The following is a 15,387-nucleotide window of genomic DNA, read 5'->3' on the forward strand; positions in this document are numbered from 1 at the left end:
ACTTCATTTGTCAGTAAACTATGCTAAAGTTTTAAAATTTTTCTTGATAATTTCAAATGTGTATATTGAATTTGGGTCATTTTCCTCCCCCGTGACTCTTTCGCTTTCTCTTAGTGTCCCTGTACACCTCTGCCCCTCGCCATCCCCACCATCCCCGTGCCCCCACTCCCAGTCTCTCTCCACTTCTTTCCAACAGGCCCTTGCTACTTTGATGTCTTTGATTTTTAAATCACTGAGTTTAGTGTTTAACTCATGTGCATCTGTATCCATGGGAAATAACTCTTCCCTTATGATCTTAAATCAGAAAGGCATCAGGCCATAGTAATTACAGAATAATCACTGGGGGTTGGTGTGAATTTTGTTTTCTTGACACAGTATTGTGTTTCTTAGAGACACACTCTCTCAAGTATGGTGTGTGCGTCAGCCATGTCCGCCCCACACCCTTCGCTCTCTTTCTTCACTTTCTTCCACCTGACGGCTCATCTTTCCATCCCTCAACCTCCTTTCTGATTTATGCCGTATGTGTACATATAAGTGGTTTTATGTATCTGCAGAAAAATCCAGACTGCACAAGTGAGAAGATGTGATACTTGTCTCTGGGTCTAGCTAAGCTGTTTGCGTTTCAGCAGGTAGCGTCATTCCTGTCTTCTTTATAACTGCATAAGCTCCACGCCACATTTCCCTCGTAGGTGGATGACCTCCAAGCAGAAGCCACAGCTGGCCTGTTTGGAGTAGACCCACAACAGCACAAGTGTACAGGTGTCTGTAATTCTGTGGTATCTTACAAGCCAGAATTGCTATAGCTGAGTCATGTGACCAGTCCGGTTTTTTTGGTTTTTGGTTTTTTTTTGTTTTGTTTTGTTTTTTTTTTTTGGTTTTCTTTTTTCTTTTTCTTTTTTTCTGAAAACCTTCATACTGATGTTCATAGCAGCCAGGCTGGTCACAGTCCTACCAATAGCTTCTAAGGGCTTTCCCTCTTGTTTTCTGACGTTCTAACCAGGGTGAGAATCTCAGTTTTGACTGGCATTTCTCTGGTACCTAAGGATGTTGAACATTTTTTCATAACTTTATTAACTGTTTGCACATTATTTATTTATTTTTTTTAAAGGGTTTTAGAATAGGCTGTCACTTTGCAGCTCAGGCACTCACAGAGATTCACCTACGTCTGCCTACCAAGTGCTGGCATTGAAGGTGTGCTCCATTACGTCCATCCTGTTCAGTGTTCATCTCATATGTCTGTTTATTGATGACCTTCTTTGGTATTTTTAACTTTTTTTTTTTTTTTTTTTTTTTTTTAGTATATCCTGGATATTTTTAACCACCTGTCTGATATGTGAAGATTTTCTCCCCTTCTGTGGACATCCTTTTCAGCAGTGGTTCTCAGCCTGTGGGTTACAACTTCCTTGTGGGGGGGGGGGGTTCACATACCAGATACTTACATTACGATTTGTAGCAGTAGCAAATTACAGGTATGAAGTAGCAAGGAACATAATTTTATGGCTGGGGTCACCACAACATGAGAAGCTGGATTAAAGGGCCGCAGCATTAGGAAGGCTGAGAACCACTGGTTTTCCGCGTTTACTGTTTGCTCTGCTTCTTGGTTTCATACAGTCCCGTTTGTCAGTTCTTGCTCTTATTTCCTGAATAACTGGGATTCTCCTCAGAAAGTCTCCGCCAATGCCTGCATCTTGAAGTGTTTGCCTCTAGTGGCTTCAAACCCTCAGGCCCCACGTTACCATCTTTGATCCGTTGGAGACGATTTCTGTAGTTTTCATTCTGCCTTGGGTACCCAGTTTCCTCAGCACTGTTTGTCAGAGAGGCCGTCCATTCTCCAGTATGTATTTTTCGCTTCCTCAAAAAGTCAGGTAGCTTGTATGGATGTAAATCTGCGTCGGCTGTTCGTTATGTGCCGTGCTGTTTTTATCAACATGGCTCTGCAGTATACCTTGAAATCAGGCACCATGACCTTGTGAACTCTGGTCTTTCTGCTCAGGATTGCTTTGGCTCTCTGGAGTCAATTTGTGCTTCTCCATCAATCATTTTTAAGATTGTCTCACACACACCCCTGCCCCGCGTGCGCCCCCTACCCCCACCCCCCACCCCCATTTCTATGAAGAATGCCTTGGAACTTTGGTGAGGACTGTGCTTACCCATGCCGATGGGAACTTGTTACGTCTTCCAGTCTTTTTCAAGTTCTTTTTCCTTTAGAGTTTTAAGTTTTATCATTGTTGGGGTCTTTTACTTCCTGGGTGACTTTTATCCCTGGGTTTTTAAGATAATAGAATTAATTCCATGATTTAGTTCTTGCCAATTCAGTGTTGGTATATAGAAAATCTGACTTTTTTTTTTTTTTTTTTTTTTTTCCTTTCAGTTTTTTTGAGACAGGGTTTCTCTGTGTAGCCTTGGCTGTTCCTGGACTGGTTTTATAGACCAGCCTGGGCTCGAACTCACAGAGATCCACCTGCCTCTGCTTCCCCAAGTGTTGGGAACGCCCAGCAAAAAAAAAAATCTGGCTTTTTAGATGTTGACTTTTTACCTTGTTACTTTTCTAAAAGTGTTTATCAGACTCTTTTTTTTTTTAATGTGTTAAACTGTATGTGCAAATAGTCATTCGATTCCTTCGTTTCCTTATCTGAATCCATTTTATTTCTTTTGTCTGCTTGGCTCCTAGCGAAGACTTCACGGACATACTGAATGTGGGGAAAGGGGGCGACCTTGTTGCATTCCTGGCTTGGGTGGCAATGCTTTGAGATTTTCCCATTCAGTATAGTGTTGGGTATCAGCTTGCTGCATGTTTTCTTCATTATGTAGAGATACAGTCCTCCTATCCATAGCTTCTTCAGGGCTTTGATCATGAGAGGATGTTGGATTCCCAGATTCTTTCCGCATCTAAGGAGATGGTGAAGCGATTTCTATCCAGAGTCTGCCGATGTGTTTGTTGACACGAGTCTGTTGAACCGTCATCCTTGTATCTGTAGAACGAAGCTGACTAGGTCATGGCCAGTGCTCTATTGCATGTGTAGTTAATTCCATTTGCAATTTCCTTTAGTGAAAATTTCTGTATCCGTGTCCAGGAGAGAGGGGGGGGGGAGAGGGGAGAGATGAGGGGGAGGGGAGAGAGAGAGAGCCCTCTTAATTGCGTGTTGCCGTGGGTCCTTACCTGGTTTCGCCCCTTCCTAGTTCATGCTGTAGTCCGAGGAGCTTTGCTGTTCCTTCTTCCTAGAGGTCTGAGAGAACTCAGCAGTGAGTCGTGTGTGTGTGTGTGTGTGTGTGTGTGTGTGTGTGTGTGTGTGTGTGTGTTTCTCTTCCCTGGGGGGCTAATGCCAACAGACCACCGAGACAGGAGGAGCAGGGTTTGTAAGGCTATAAGCAGGACAGAGAGCACACACTCCGGGAACCACTCCAGGAACTAGTTAGACTGACCTCAGGGAGAACAAAGGCTATATAGCCCTTAGGGAGTGGGCAGGGGAGGCTCCAGGATAGGTGTACATAATTGGTTAAAAGCAGGCGCTTTAAGGTTGCTTCTTTTGCATCTGGCAGCCTGCTCCTGTCATAAGAGCGGGGAACACAGTACCTGATTATCCTAAAGGTGCAGGGAGGGGAGAGCTAGCAAGGAGCTGTGTCAAGAGCCATATATCAAATGTGGTTAAGGGCATCTATGTTTAAAGACACTCTCCAGATGGAGTGAGGCAGAGAGCCGGAGGCCCTGCTGGGGAGAGGGAGTCCTGTTACACCTTACACCGAGCTCAGAGTGGCTATCCTCACCAGAGGACTGTAACCTCAAACAGCAGGGTTCTTCCAGCATGAACATACGTACGTATGTACATCTGTCCATATGTATGTATGTTCATTCTTAATCGGGAGACTTTGTATTACTCTGTCAATCTCATTGCTTGTGATGGACTCTAAGTTCTAAGTTGCTTATCTCTTTTCAGTTTAATTTTGATAAGTTATGTGTGTTTCAAAAATGTATCCCATTTTCTTGTAGATTTTTCAATTTTTTAGAATGTAGATTTTTATACTATGCCCTAATGATCCTCTGAATCTGATTGGTGTCTGTCTCTAGGTTAGTTTGGCTAAGGCTATGTCAAATGTACCTTTTCAGAGAGCCAACATTTTGCCTCATTGGTGGTTGTTATTATTATTATTATTATTATTATTATTATTATTATTATTATTATTATTATTATTAATTTATTAATGACTATTTCCATTCCATTAGCCTCTGGCCGAATCTTACTATTAGTATTTCTGTCCATTAACTTTTGGGTTTGACATGTTCCCTTTTTTTCTAAGCCTTTGATATGTACACCATGAAGTTATTGATTTGGGCTCATTCTCTCTCACATGCTCTCTCTCACATTCTCTCTCGCTCTCAATGTGGGGCTTTGTTGCTGCATACTTGCCTCTTAGAAACATTTTTATTATATCCCTTTGGTTCTGATATTCTGGGTTTTTTTTGTTGTTGTTGTTGTTGTTGTTGTTGTTGTTTGTTTGGTTCCATTAACTTGTTTTTTAATTCCTCCTCTGACCTCTTCCATGACCTAGTCATTGTTCAGTGCAGTTGTTGTCTGTTCTCCAAGACTTTTTGCATTTTGTGGTCTCTCGCATTTCTAATCTTCAACTTTGTTCCAGTGTGACCAGGTAGAATATAATAAGAAATCAAACTTTCTTAAAATACTTGTTAAGACTTGCTTTAATCCTAAGATGTGATCCAATTTGGAGAAGGGTCCGTAGGCTGTTGATGAGAATGCATATTCTGTCCTATATGAGTGGAATGATTGTAGATGTCTGTCACGTCCATTTGATCTGTGATCCCTAACTCATACTGTTTTTGTTCTTTTAGTCTGGATGGCCTGTTGCTTGGTGAGCACAGAGACTGACATCTCTCCTGTAACTGGGTTTAAGCCTGTATGTTTACACCCTAAAATGTATTTCATAACTGTACTTATTTATGAAACTGGGTGAGTCATCATCTCTTCTGACTTACTTAGATTGATGTCTACTTTGCCAGATTTGCATTACCCACTCTCCCTTAGCTTAGACTGTCTTTTCCTCCCTTTCCTCACTGTGGCCCTGTTTTGCTTTGCCAGGGAGATGTTTTTCTTGCAGGCAACAAACAGATGGCTCCTATTGTTCAGTCCTGCTTACCCCTCTTGTGTCTTTTGACGGTTGTGACTACTAACATTTAGAGCTATATTGAAAGGTACTTGTGCTGATCCCTGTTTGCCTCTTGCTTTTCCATTAATACATGTTTCGTCCTTCACTCTAGCCTCATGGTGTGTTGCGTCTTTCTCTTTGCTCTCTAGAATTCCTTCAGGTATCTTCTGTATTGCTGGCTCCGTGAGTATGAATTCCCTTAGCTTGTGTTTATAATAAAATCTTTTCTTTCTCCTCCTTCCATGGAGAATAGTTGTGCTGGGTATAATAATCTGGCTTGCTGTTGTCATATCTTGGGATACATTGCCCTATGCCTCTGTGGCTTTTAGAATTTCTCTGAATAGACTGCTGTTTTCTAATGGGTTCCTTCTATCTGTGAGTAACTTTTTTTTTTCTTCAAGCATTGTTGTTACTTCTTTGTCCTGTGTACTCGGTGTCTTATGAGGTGTATGAGGGTTTTTTTTTTTTTTTTTTTTTTTCATCTTGCTTCTTCTATGTGGGCATTTTCTTCCCCTAGGTCTGGGGAATTTTTCTCGGTGACTTTACTAAATGTGTGTTCTATGTCTTTCACTTGCACCACTTGGTCTCCTGTACTGAAATGACCACATCCTATGGTCTTTTTTGAGTGGCAGTTATAGGGAATTAAACTTCCTCTGACATGGACCATTTTTGACTAGGCGTGGCCCAGCTTCCCACTGGCCTCATCTCAGTGCGGAAGGGAGATCGGGCCTCCTGAGACACCTGGGCGCCCACCATGTGAGACCTTGGTTGCCAGCGAGGGTCTGTTCTGTGAGAAGTGCTGAATGTTGAGGACAACCGTGTGACATGGGCACCACGAGCCTTTCAGCCCTCTCTGTTTCTTTCCTGAAATTGATCCAGAGACCACTGAAGCTTCCCAGTTAGCCTTCTGGGATGCTCTCAGGAGAACAGGATTTTTAAAATAATGGCAATTTATAAATGGGCTTCAAGAGTTATAGAAGAATAAACAAGTTTTCCTCTTTAAAATATCTCTCTGCTTCCCCCATTTAAAGAGTAGTTTTTTTTTTTCCTCTCAAAAGGGTATGCTGTAAAGTTGTAATCCTTCTATTTGTAATGCGTCTAAACTTTACACATCCGTTCTTGGCCGTTTCTCATTCTCAGTAAAATTATATGACTGAAAATGTCAACGCAAACACAAAGTGGTTCACTAGGTATTTTATTAACTAAAGACTGCAGGGGGTGGGGTGGGGACACCCAGGCTGGAGCACAGAGCGCCGGACTGGCCTTCAGGGAGGCCGTTCTTGGAAGGTGTGGCTCCTTCACATTTCCAGGTAGATGACCTCTTCCTCTGTAGCTGGGGTTCATTGCAGATGTTTTACTTTATTTTTGTTGTTTATTTTCGTTTGTGTTGAGGCAGGATCTCCTGTAGTCCTGAACTGACCTTGAATTTTGATCCTCCTGTTTCTACCCCAGAGGGTTGGGACTACAGGTGCATGCCACCATGGTGCTGGAGGCATAACTAGGGGCCTCATGCATGCTATACAAGCGCTCTGAAGGTACCATGGAGTTGCCTGGTTAAATACTGCTCTGCATCCCAGGACTGATGTGCCGTGTTGGATCTCGGGAAAGAAAGCATCAGACACTTAAGACTGTGAGGGGTGATCTTAAACCACCTGCCTGTGTGCGCAGAGCAAGGCAAGGTCTTACTGGCATTGCTGTGGTGGGCTGTCCTAAAGAAGGGACGACGACAGGCAGGCATCTGATTGAGCTGTGTGTCCATCAGGCTCCTTAGCCTGTCTGGTAAGGCTGTGCTAGTTCCTCAGGTAAATGGACACCAGGGCTGACGGTGCTCTGAGATGAAAGTCTGTGCCTGTTCAGCTTTAAGGCCGGGAGGGTGGTTTGTCAGGAAGTCCATCAAGCAGAAATTCCTTCCCGTCAGCACTCTGTTCTTCATTCACAGAATGAAAAGCGATGGTCCCCCACGATAATCACACTACACAGAATGTTCAGGGTTGACATGACTTCTAAAGTCGGGCAGAAGCTGGACTGAGCACAGTGTGGCTGAGTGTGACCCACCAAGGGTGCTTAGCACTGGGTCTTCTGTTAAATCCTGATGTGTGACCATCCCACCATCCTTGAAGTAGAGCCTGGCACATGGCCCAGGGGCTTGTGCGTCCTTTACATTTACTGTGGGAACTTAAATAGTGGTGAGCTTGTTTGGTTTTGAGTTTCAAATAACAATTGAAACATAGGTATCTTTGTGCCTCTGAGGTCACTGCAGGGACCTCAGGACTGTTGTTTTCTGATATGTGGCATGGCCTCTGTGCTAGAGCAGCGCGGCAGCTCAGGAGTCCGCACTGTCCCCTGCGTACAGCCTCACTGACTCCCAAGACTGTGACCTTAGGTTTTCACACCCTTGCTCCTAGGGTTTCTAAGGACCACTTGAACATGGCTGCTCTAACTCACTTCCTCTCTTCCTTTAGGTATTTTAATGAGATGTCTGCTCAAGGATTAAGACCTCGCACTGTGTCCAGCCCAATCCCTTACACGCCTTCTCCCAGTTCAAGCAGGCCTATATCACCGGGTGAGTGTGTCCTTTGTTACACGGCGTGACTATTTTCCATTGTGTGTGTCTGTCTGTCTGTCTGTCTGTTACACGGCGTGACTATTTTCTATTGTGTGTGTGTGTCTGTCTGTCTGTCTGTCTGCCTGCCTGCCTGCCTGCCTCTTTGTGTGGCTATATGTGGCTGTCTGTGTTTGTGAGGTTGTGTAGTGCTGGGGATTGAACCCAGGGCCACACACAGCTTTAGACAACTGCACCCGTTTGATTTTTAGCTACCTCTTCTGAAAGGTTTAACCAGCAGGAACCCCTGGTTGTGTTCCCTTCTATTTTGTGTTTTTTAAACCTGTTACCATCAGTACTGAGAATTGGCTTGAAGATCTTAAACACAAGGACTATTATTATTGTTGTTGTTGTTGTTGTTAATTATTGTTAATTATTAATTATTATTTTATTATCTAGTATTTTTTTTTATTTTTTTAACTTTGACTTTTGAGGATTCCATATAATCTCTATGCCTCCTCTTCCTTAATGTCCACTGAGCCATAAGTATAGATTACTTTTACATCATAAATTTGACCTCAAAGCTCCTTTCTAGAGACTGTGTGATTAGTCTCAGTGGACAGGTAGGTTTCCAAGGTGTCTTACTGTGCTGCTTCTCTGAGTTCCCTTCACTTCGTTCCCACTACGTTAATCTCACCTCTGCTCTCGGTAATAACGTGGGCATCGCTCTTCCCTGTGCTAAAATAGAAGCAGCAGCCATTCACGGATTACAGCTGCCAGTCACTGGGCCAAGAAGGAAGAGGCTACATTGGGCAACTTTATCCAAAGCCAGCAATCCTCCTGGCTCATGTTGCCTCCTGTGACTTGCAGTGATTTTGAGCCAGACCTTGCTGGTTAGGTTGGTAGAAGTAGAACCTTTCAGGTTATGGCTTTGTTGTCCAGAGCCTTTCCTTTCCCAGTATGCTTGTCTTCATGTGACACCCCGCCCCCCCCCCTTACTCCTCAGTGTCTCGGGCTCAGCACCAGCAGTGCTCAGGGCTCCCCTGTGGGTGGGCAAGTGCATGATCTACCTTGAAGGGATGAGGAACAAGTAGGGCAGGAGGCAGGAGGAGTGGCGGGGAGAGCAGGAAAGGTAGAGGCTGGCAGTTTGTGGAGACTTCGGTCTTTTGTTTCTGTGTTTGCGGACGAACAAGCTGCAGATGGAGTTGAGGGACAAGTCTATGGGCATGGTGCCAGGCTAGAGGCGTGCCGCAGTAGGGGTGGCCTTGCAAAGGCTTTGTTAGGACTGCGGTTCGTCTTATCTGAGGTCGTAATTAAAACAAGGATTTCCCTTAAGGTTGACGAAGGGGGCATGATGTTCTGAAAACACCATTGTTAGGACAGTGTGGTAGAAATGTCTTCACTTTATCAGTTTGGGATCTGGCCAACACTACAGTGACTATTATTATTATTATTATTATTATTATTATTATTATCATCATCATCATCATCATCATCATCATCATCATCCTCATCATCATTATTATTATCATCATCATCATTATTATTATTATTATTATCATTATTATCATTTGGGGGCAGTTTCTCTGTGTCTGTGAACCGTGTATGTGCAGGGTTCTCAGAGGTCAGAAGGGAGCATTATTGGATTGCCTGAGACTAGAATTAAAGATGGCTGTGAGCCCCCATGCTTGGGGTACTGGGGATTATTAACATTGGGTCCTCGGGAAGAGCAGCCAGTGCTCTAACCACTGGACCATCTCTGTAGCCCTCCACTCTTTTTCCCTCTTTAAAGGAAGCTCTCACAGGTAACAGTGAAGAGTCTCCCACACAGTGGAGACAAAGACGTGAGCTCCCTAAGGCCAAGGAGACCAAGGACAGAGCAGGGATTCCTGTCCAAGGTGAACACTGTGGCTGGCCACTGTTCCCTGTTCTTGCCAAAAGGATGTTTCCCAATCTGAATCCGTTCCTCTAGTCTCCAGTGGCCCTAAATCTCACCTCAAAAAATTTCTTTTAGCTGCCTCCCCATTTTCCCTAAAACAATGCTGGGGTCCCGTCATCACTATGCCTTCTGACCTAACTGGCATAAAAGGAAGGCTTAAGTTGGGAACGAGAGAGAAAGCTATGGTGTAGCAGCTAGGAATGCCAGCTCTTAAGTATAACTTAATACCTATCTGATTTCCTTAAAGCTAACAAAATTTTTAGAGACATGCCATTTCCAAAGATCAGAAAATAATAATAATAATGCAGTTGGGAGGTTGTGGGGGGGCAACAACAAATGTGAGAGTTTGCTTTAGAATTGTGTCTGCTGTTGAAGTGTTCTGCCAGGCAGTTCCCAATAGCGTGCTTAGATGTGTATAAGTCAGGAATGGGCAGTAACGAGATCCAGAACCAACTGTGTGTGCCCAGGAATAATGAGCGCACCCAGAAGCCAGGTTTGGTTTCTGTCTCCATTCCTCTGTTAAAAGGAACTTGGGCCACTTGGTAAGATGTGTGTCTGCAGCATCTTGGCAAAGGAAAGAGTTCCTCAGAAACAATGGTCAGGATGCGACAGAGTTCAGGGGCCCCCAGGTACCAAAGCTGGGCCAGTGGACCAGAAGGAGCTGTATGGGGATATGACAAGACTCAGGAGCCTCGGGAACCAAAGCTAGGACAGTGTGACCAATAAAAGCCATCTAGTGATCTGTACTGTGACGTTCCTATCAGCAGTGGCCATCACAGACTTGTCACAGTACTGCCTGGTGTTATTCCCTATCAGCTGGGGACACTGTTATCTCACATTGGAAATTCCTGACGAATGCATTTCTTGAAAGGTGTCCCTGTCCTTAAGCTGTGCTGCTGACTGTTTGCTGTTTAGCAGCTGCTGTGTGCAGATTTCCAGTTTGTTGTTTGTTCTCTATATATTCCTGGGCCAAAGGGTGAGATGCATGGTTATTAATATTTAAGGAAGAGTAAAATTAATAAGACCCCCCCCATGCTTATAGAAACTCATAATCAATAGGGCCTGGGGAAGAGGGTAAAAAAAATAGACTAATACCTCATGTAGTCCTTGCAAAATAATCTTTTAAGGACACGACAGCAGTTGTGTTTGCTAATGGTGGGCTCTGTAGCACATTGAGATTAAATAATTTGGCCTGTGGCCCAGAATCACATGTCAGAGACCATCATTATGGGCGACCGCTGGGTACCATTCCCTTGATTGATTTGGTTTGGGGTCAGGCTTGGAGTTAGAGTTAGGGTCATAGGGCTTGATGTTCACCATTGAGAATTGCTGGCCTTGAGCATCAGGAGAGAGAGAGATAAATACAGAGAGAAAGAGAATAGGCAATTGAGAGCTTTTGAAGATTCTTGGTTCATGGTTTAACATAATTTTTTTTTTTCAGAAACATTAACCTAGGAAATAGGCTAGAATATTTGTTTCATGAATGGAATCAGGATTATTATTATCATTATCATTATTGCTGTTATTATTTTATATTTTTACACATATGAATGCTTTGGCTGCATGTATGGATGTGCGTCATGTGCATACCTGATTCCTTCAGAGGTCAGAAATAGGGGGTTGTGTGTAGAGGAATATTAATTTAGAAGAACATGGGTGTTCTGGCAAGAGATCACTTTCAAAGATCTTCTAGGTCTATGTGGTCCTGCTATAATGCAAACACACCTTTAATCCAGGAGACAGAGGCAAACAGATCTGAAGTTCAAGGCCAGCCTGGTATAGAGCAAGTATCAGGTAAAGAAAAGCTTAGCTCCAGGCATAGTGTGGTATATGCCTTTAATTCCAAACAAAGGTAAAGTTAGTTTGTAGAAGAAAGCACCTGTGTTGGAAAGTGATGTCTACTTGAGTGGCAGAAAAGGTGGTGAATCAGAGAAGATTTGACAGAATAGGATATCCCCAACTCTCATGAGAAGACAGAGGAAAAGAAAGCAACTTGAGAGGCAGTTTTTTGGGGGGAGAGGAGGCAGTTTTTACCAGGACAGTAATAGAGAGATGGGTTGCGGAGCGAGAACTCATGTGAAGACAGATTGAGCCAGAAAATGAGAAGAAGCCAGAAGATTTGAGCCAATTGCTGAGTTAGTTTGAGGCAAAGCAGAGCAATTCTGGGCTGAGAGAGAAGCCAGATTAAATAAACCAGCGGGGAGAGGAGTTTGAGCCAGAACAGCTGAGTTGAACCAGCCAGCCTAGAGCTCAGAAAGAACAAGCAAGGGTAAGCTCATTAAGCAGTAAGTCTCAGAGGCTGAAAACATTCTAGGCCTGGGCTAGATAGTACAGAGGTTCGAAGCTTCCAGGACTAGGCCCAGGTTAGCAGAAGGAGGCAGTAAGCCTCCCAGACAGCAATGGAGCCAGGAAAATAAAAGTTACTTTTACAATTGTGTCCCTTGACCTAGGTTATGAACCAGCATGGGGGTGCTGGGAATCGAACCCATGTCCTCTGCAAGAGCAACACGTGCTCTTAACCACTGAAACTCTATCCATCCCCAAAAGGAATCTCTTGAACTCTTTAAAAATTTAGGCTGGCAGTAGTGGCACAAGCCTTTAATCCCAGCACTCCTTTAATCCCAGGCAGAGACAGGCGGGTCACTGTGAGTTCAAGGCCAGCCTGGTCTACAAAGTGAGTCCAGGACAGCCAGGGATACATGGATAAACTGTCTCAAACAAACAAACAAAAATAGGAATTTTTTGTTGTTGTTTTTGTTTTTAACGCAGCTTGGTTTTTTGGGGGGTGGGGGCTGGTTATTCTTTGGTTTTTTTTTTTTACCCCCTTGGTGGTGGAGATTAAATCCAGGCCTTGTACCATTGAGTGTGACACTCTGCCCCCACCTCCAGCCTCACCAGCACTGTCCTCTGAAGTAGAGTTAGGGTTTTGCTCTCAGGCTGTGTGATTTGAAGACTTTGAGATCTCAGCCAAGCAGTAAACAGCACACTAAATGATCAGTTCGGTTTGAACACTGGTGCTTTGCTGCAGAACCCTTGTAAATGTGAGTCAGAAAGCAATTTGAAATGGAAATCTATCAGACAAAAAGGCACCGCTGACAGAGTCCGGAAATACTTTCTTAGCTTTTGATGCTGAGGGCACAGGAAAGCCAGCCTCTAAGAAGATACTCAACTTATCTTTGTGAAAATAGACAATGCAACTCCCTGTCCCTATGTGATTCAGGGCAGCAATAAATGGTTAACAGCTGAGCCTCTAGCCCCCTGGATGTCCTTAGCTGGTGGCTATTATTTCATCCACCTTTATGGCGCTGTATTAGTTACATTCTGACCAAACGCTTGACAGCAAGCAACCTAAGGGGCAAAGGGTGGCATGCGGCTTTTTGGGTCAGAGAGAAACGTGGGCGCAAGAATTGGAGATATCTTCTCACATTGTATCCAGGAGCCCGAGAGCAGACCCGCTGAAACTAAGACACCTCAAGTTCCCTCTAGTAACCTCCTTCCTCTTCTGAAGCCCTACCTCTTAAGGGTTCCACAGCCTTCCCAGACAGCGCCACCTGCTGGGGTCTAAGTGTTCACACGCATGCACCTGTGGTGGTAGGGTGAGTGTTACACACTGAAGCCACAGCAAGGGTGCTGCCTACCCCGTGCAGATCTCCCAATTAGGTGATAGGAGTCAGGGGTGTAAAGCGCTGGACTCAGGTTCAGAGCTACCTGTCTAGGCTTACTCAGACTGTCCCCAGTTAAACTGCTCCTGAATATTTTAAATTGAGGTAACTGGACCCTACCCCAGGTGTGTGTGTGTGTGTGTGTGTGTGTGTGTGTGTGTGTGTGTGTGTGTGTGTGTGTGTGTGTGTGTGTGTGTAGGGGTGTAGGGGTGTACATGTGTGGGCAGGACATCATCCTGTGTTTTGAGATAGTGTCTCTCATTGGCCTGAAGCTCACCAGTTCAGCTAGGCTGACTGACTAGCAGGTCCCCAGGGGATCCTCCTGCCCTGTCATACGCTTGATGGGGACAGAAGTCATGTCCATGGGCACATACAGGAAGAACTTCACCGCCTGAGCCATCTCCTCAGCCTTGATATGTGTTACTGTGAAACTCTGTGGAATATAGTTGGGGTTCCTTCATAAAGACTGCCAAACATGCCAACAGGGAGAGAGTTGGGGTTTTTTTCCCCCCCTGAAATCTTGGCATCTTTCAGGGAACATTGGCATGTGTGGGACTTTTATATCCTGCGTCAAATCAAGTTGCAAAGTTTGCATGCGCACGCACACGTGTGTGTACAGTGGTCCTGTGTGATGTTACATCTCGTCTCTCCTTTTCCTGCATCTGAGTTTCACCCCTTTGCTTGGCTTCCTCATGATTCTTCTATTCCATGCAAAGGTTGAAGTGGCAGGACGTTTTTTTTTGTTTGTTTGTTTTTTGTTCTGTGTTTTGAAGCTACAGCAAGCACTTACTGTAAGATCCGCCCTTAAATACTGTGGTTACTGTGGGCACGCACGGTGCTCACCAGCGGCCCTTCAGCTCCATAATCCGTTTGATCCTTGTCTATGGTTTAACATAAAAGGGTTTTTGTTTGTTTGGCTTTTTTTTTGCCTGTGGATATGCAGGTTTCCCAACACTGTTCATTGAGGAGATTGTGTCTGTCCTCTTTTTGTCATCTCCTGTCAGCCATATGAAGAGTCATTTGATGGAATATGACCCAGTTCGTTTCTAGCCTTACTGTGTTTGTTTGTTTGTTTGTTTGTTTGTTTTTAGCAGTCCTCACCTCCCCCAGTGCTTAATGGGTTTTTATGCCCGTCATCACCCAGAGTGCCGCTGAGTGGGCCCAACCCCCTGCATGTGTGTGTGTGAATCTTCCTAGATGGTTGAAGATTCTAGACAGGCTGCAGTCGATACTGAACCTTCATGGCCTTCTGTTTCAGGTCTTTCGTATGCAAGTCACACGGTTGGTTTCACGCCACCAACCTCGTTGACCCGAGCTGGAATGTCCTACTACAACTCTCCGGGTCTCCACGTTCAGCACATGGGGGCCTCCCACGGCATCACGGTAAGTGCCCCTATGCAGGGCAGGCAGTACCTCACTTCCGACCTGGTGCCAGGTGGTCTCTTAGAGGAACTGAGGACTGCTCTTGTTAACCGTTTGCTGTCGCTTGGGTCACTTCTCCCTCCAGCTGTGGAGTGTTCCCATGAGGTTAACACTGAAGTTCTGATGTTGAAACTAAGACCCTTCCCTCCCCCCACCAGATGTCAAGGCGCATCTTCACTCACGGAAACTGTCCGCTCTAAAGTGTATTTTAGAAGTCTGGGCAGCGCCTTCACTGAACTGCAGCCAACTGGTTGCCAGAAAGCGTCATTGGTGGTTTCCGTAACATCTGAAAATGCCTACTGTCAACGCCGTTGCCATTGGTAGCCTTCCTAAAACTTGCCCTGGCTTCTAGTTCTACTCCTCATTTTCTCCCCTGGATTCAGGAAGGTCCAGTCCATCCCGCTCTTGAGGTCTACTGAGGAGTGTTGTCAGGCACACTGGGCTGTATGCTTGGCTCAGAGAATAGGAAGAAGGAGAGGCAAGGGCTCAGAGAAAGCCTTACCCAGTGGCACTACTTGGGGTGCCCATGTATAAAAGTCTTGTGAAGGCTGAAGGACCTTCTGTAAAGGTAGAAAATATTGTATCCTGTTGCCTTGGAATGTTGTCTCATAAGAAATAAACTGAGTGGTGGAGGAAATTAAGGGCACGCTAGTGACAGTTTT

General features: G+C 44.7%; 1 protein-coding gene across 1 annotated transcript in view; it reads left to right on the top strand.

Annotated features, from left to right (window-relative positions):
• Ccdc6 (coiled-coil domain containing 6) overlaps nt 1-15,387 on the top strand; it is a 93,130-nt gene that overhangs the window by 77,254 nt on the left and 489 nt on the right. Inside the window, exons 7-8 of the mRNA XM_051152497.1 lie at nt 7,623-7,723; nt 14,562-14,686. Coding sequence (XP_051008454.1) covers nt 7,623-7,723; nt 14,562-14,686 — 226 coding nt within the window. The remainder of the gene's footprint in view (nt 1-7,622; nt 7,724-14,561; nt 14,687-15,387) is intronic.

This window comes from Acomys russatus, chromosome 11, assembly GCF_903995435.1.
Source record: "Acomys russatus chromosome 11, mAcoRus1.1, whole genome shotgun sequence".
Lineage (NCBI taxonomy): Eukaryota > Metazoa > Chordata > Mammalia > Rodentia > Muridae > Acomys > Acomys russatus.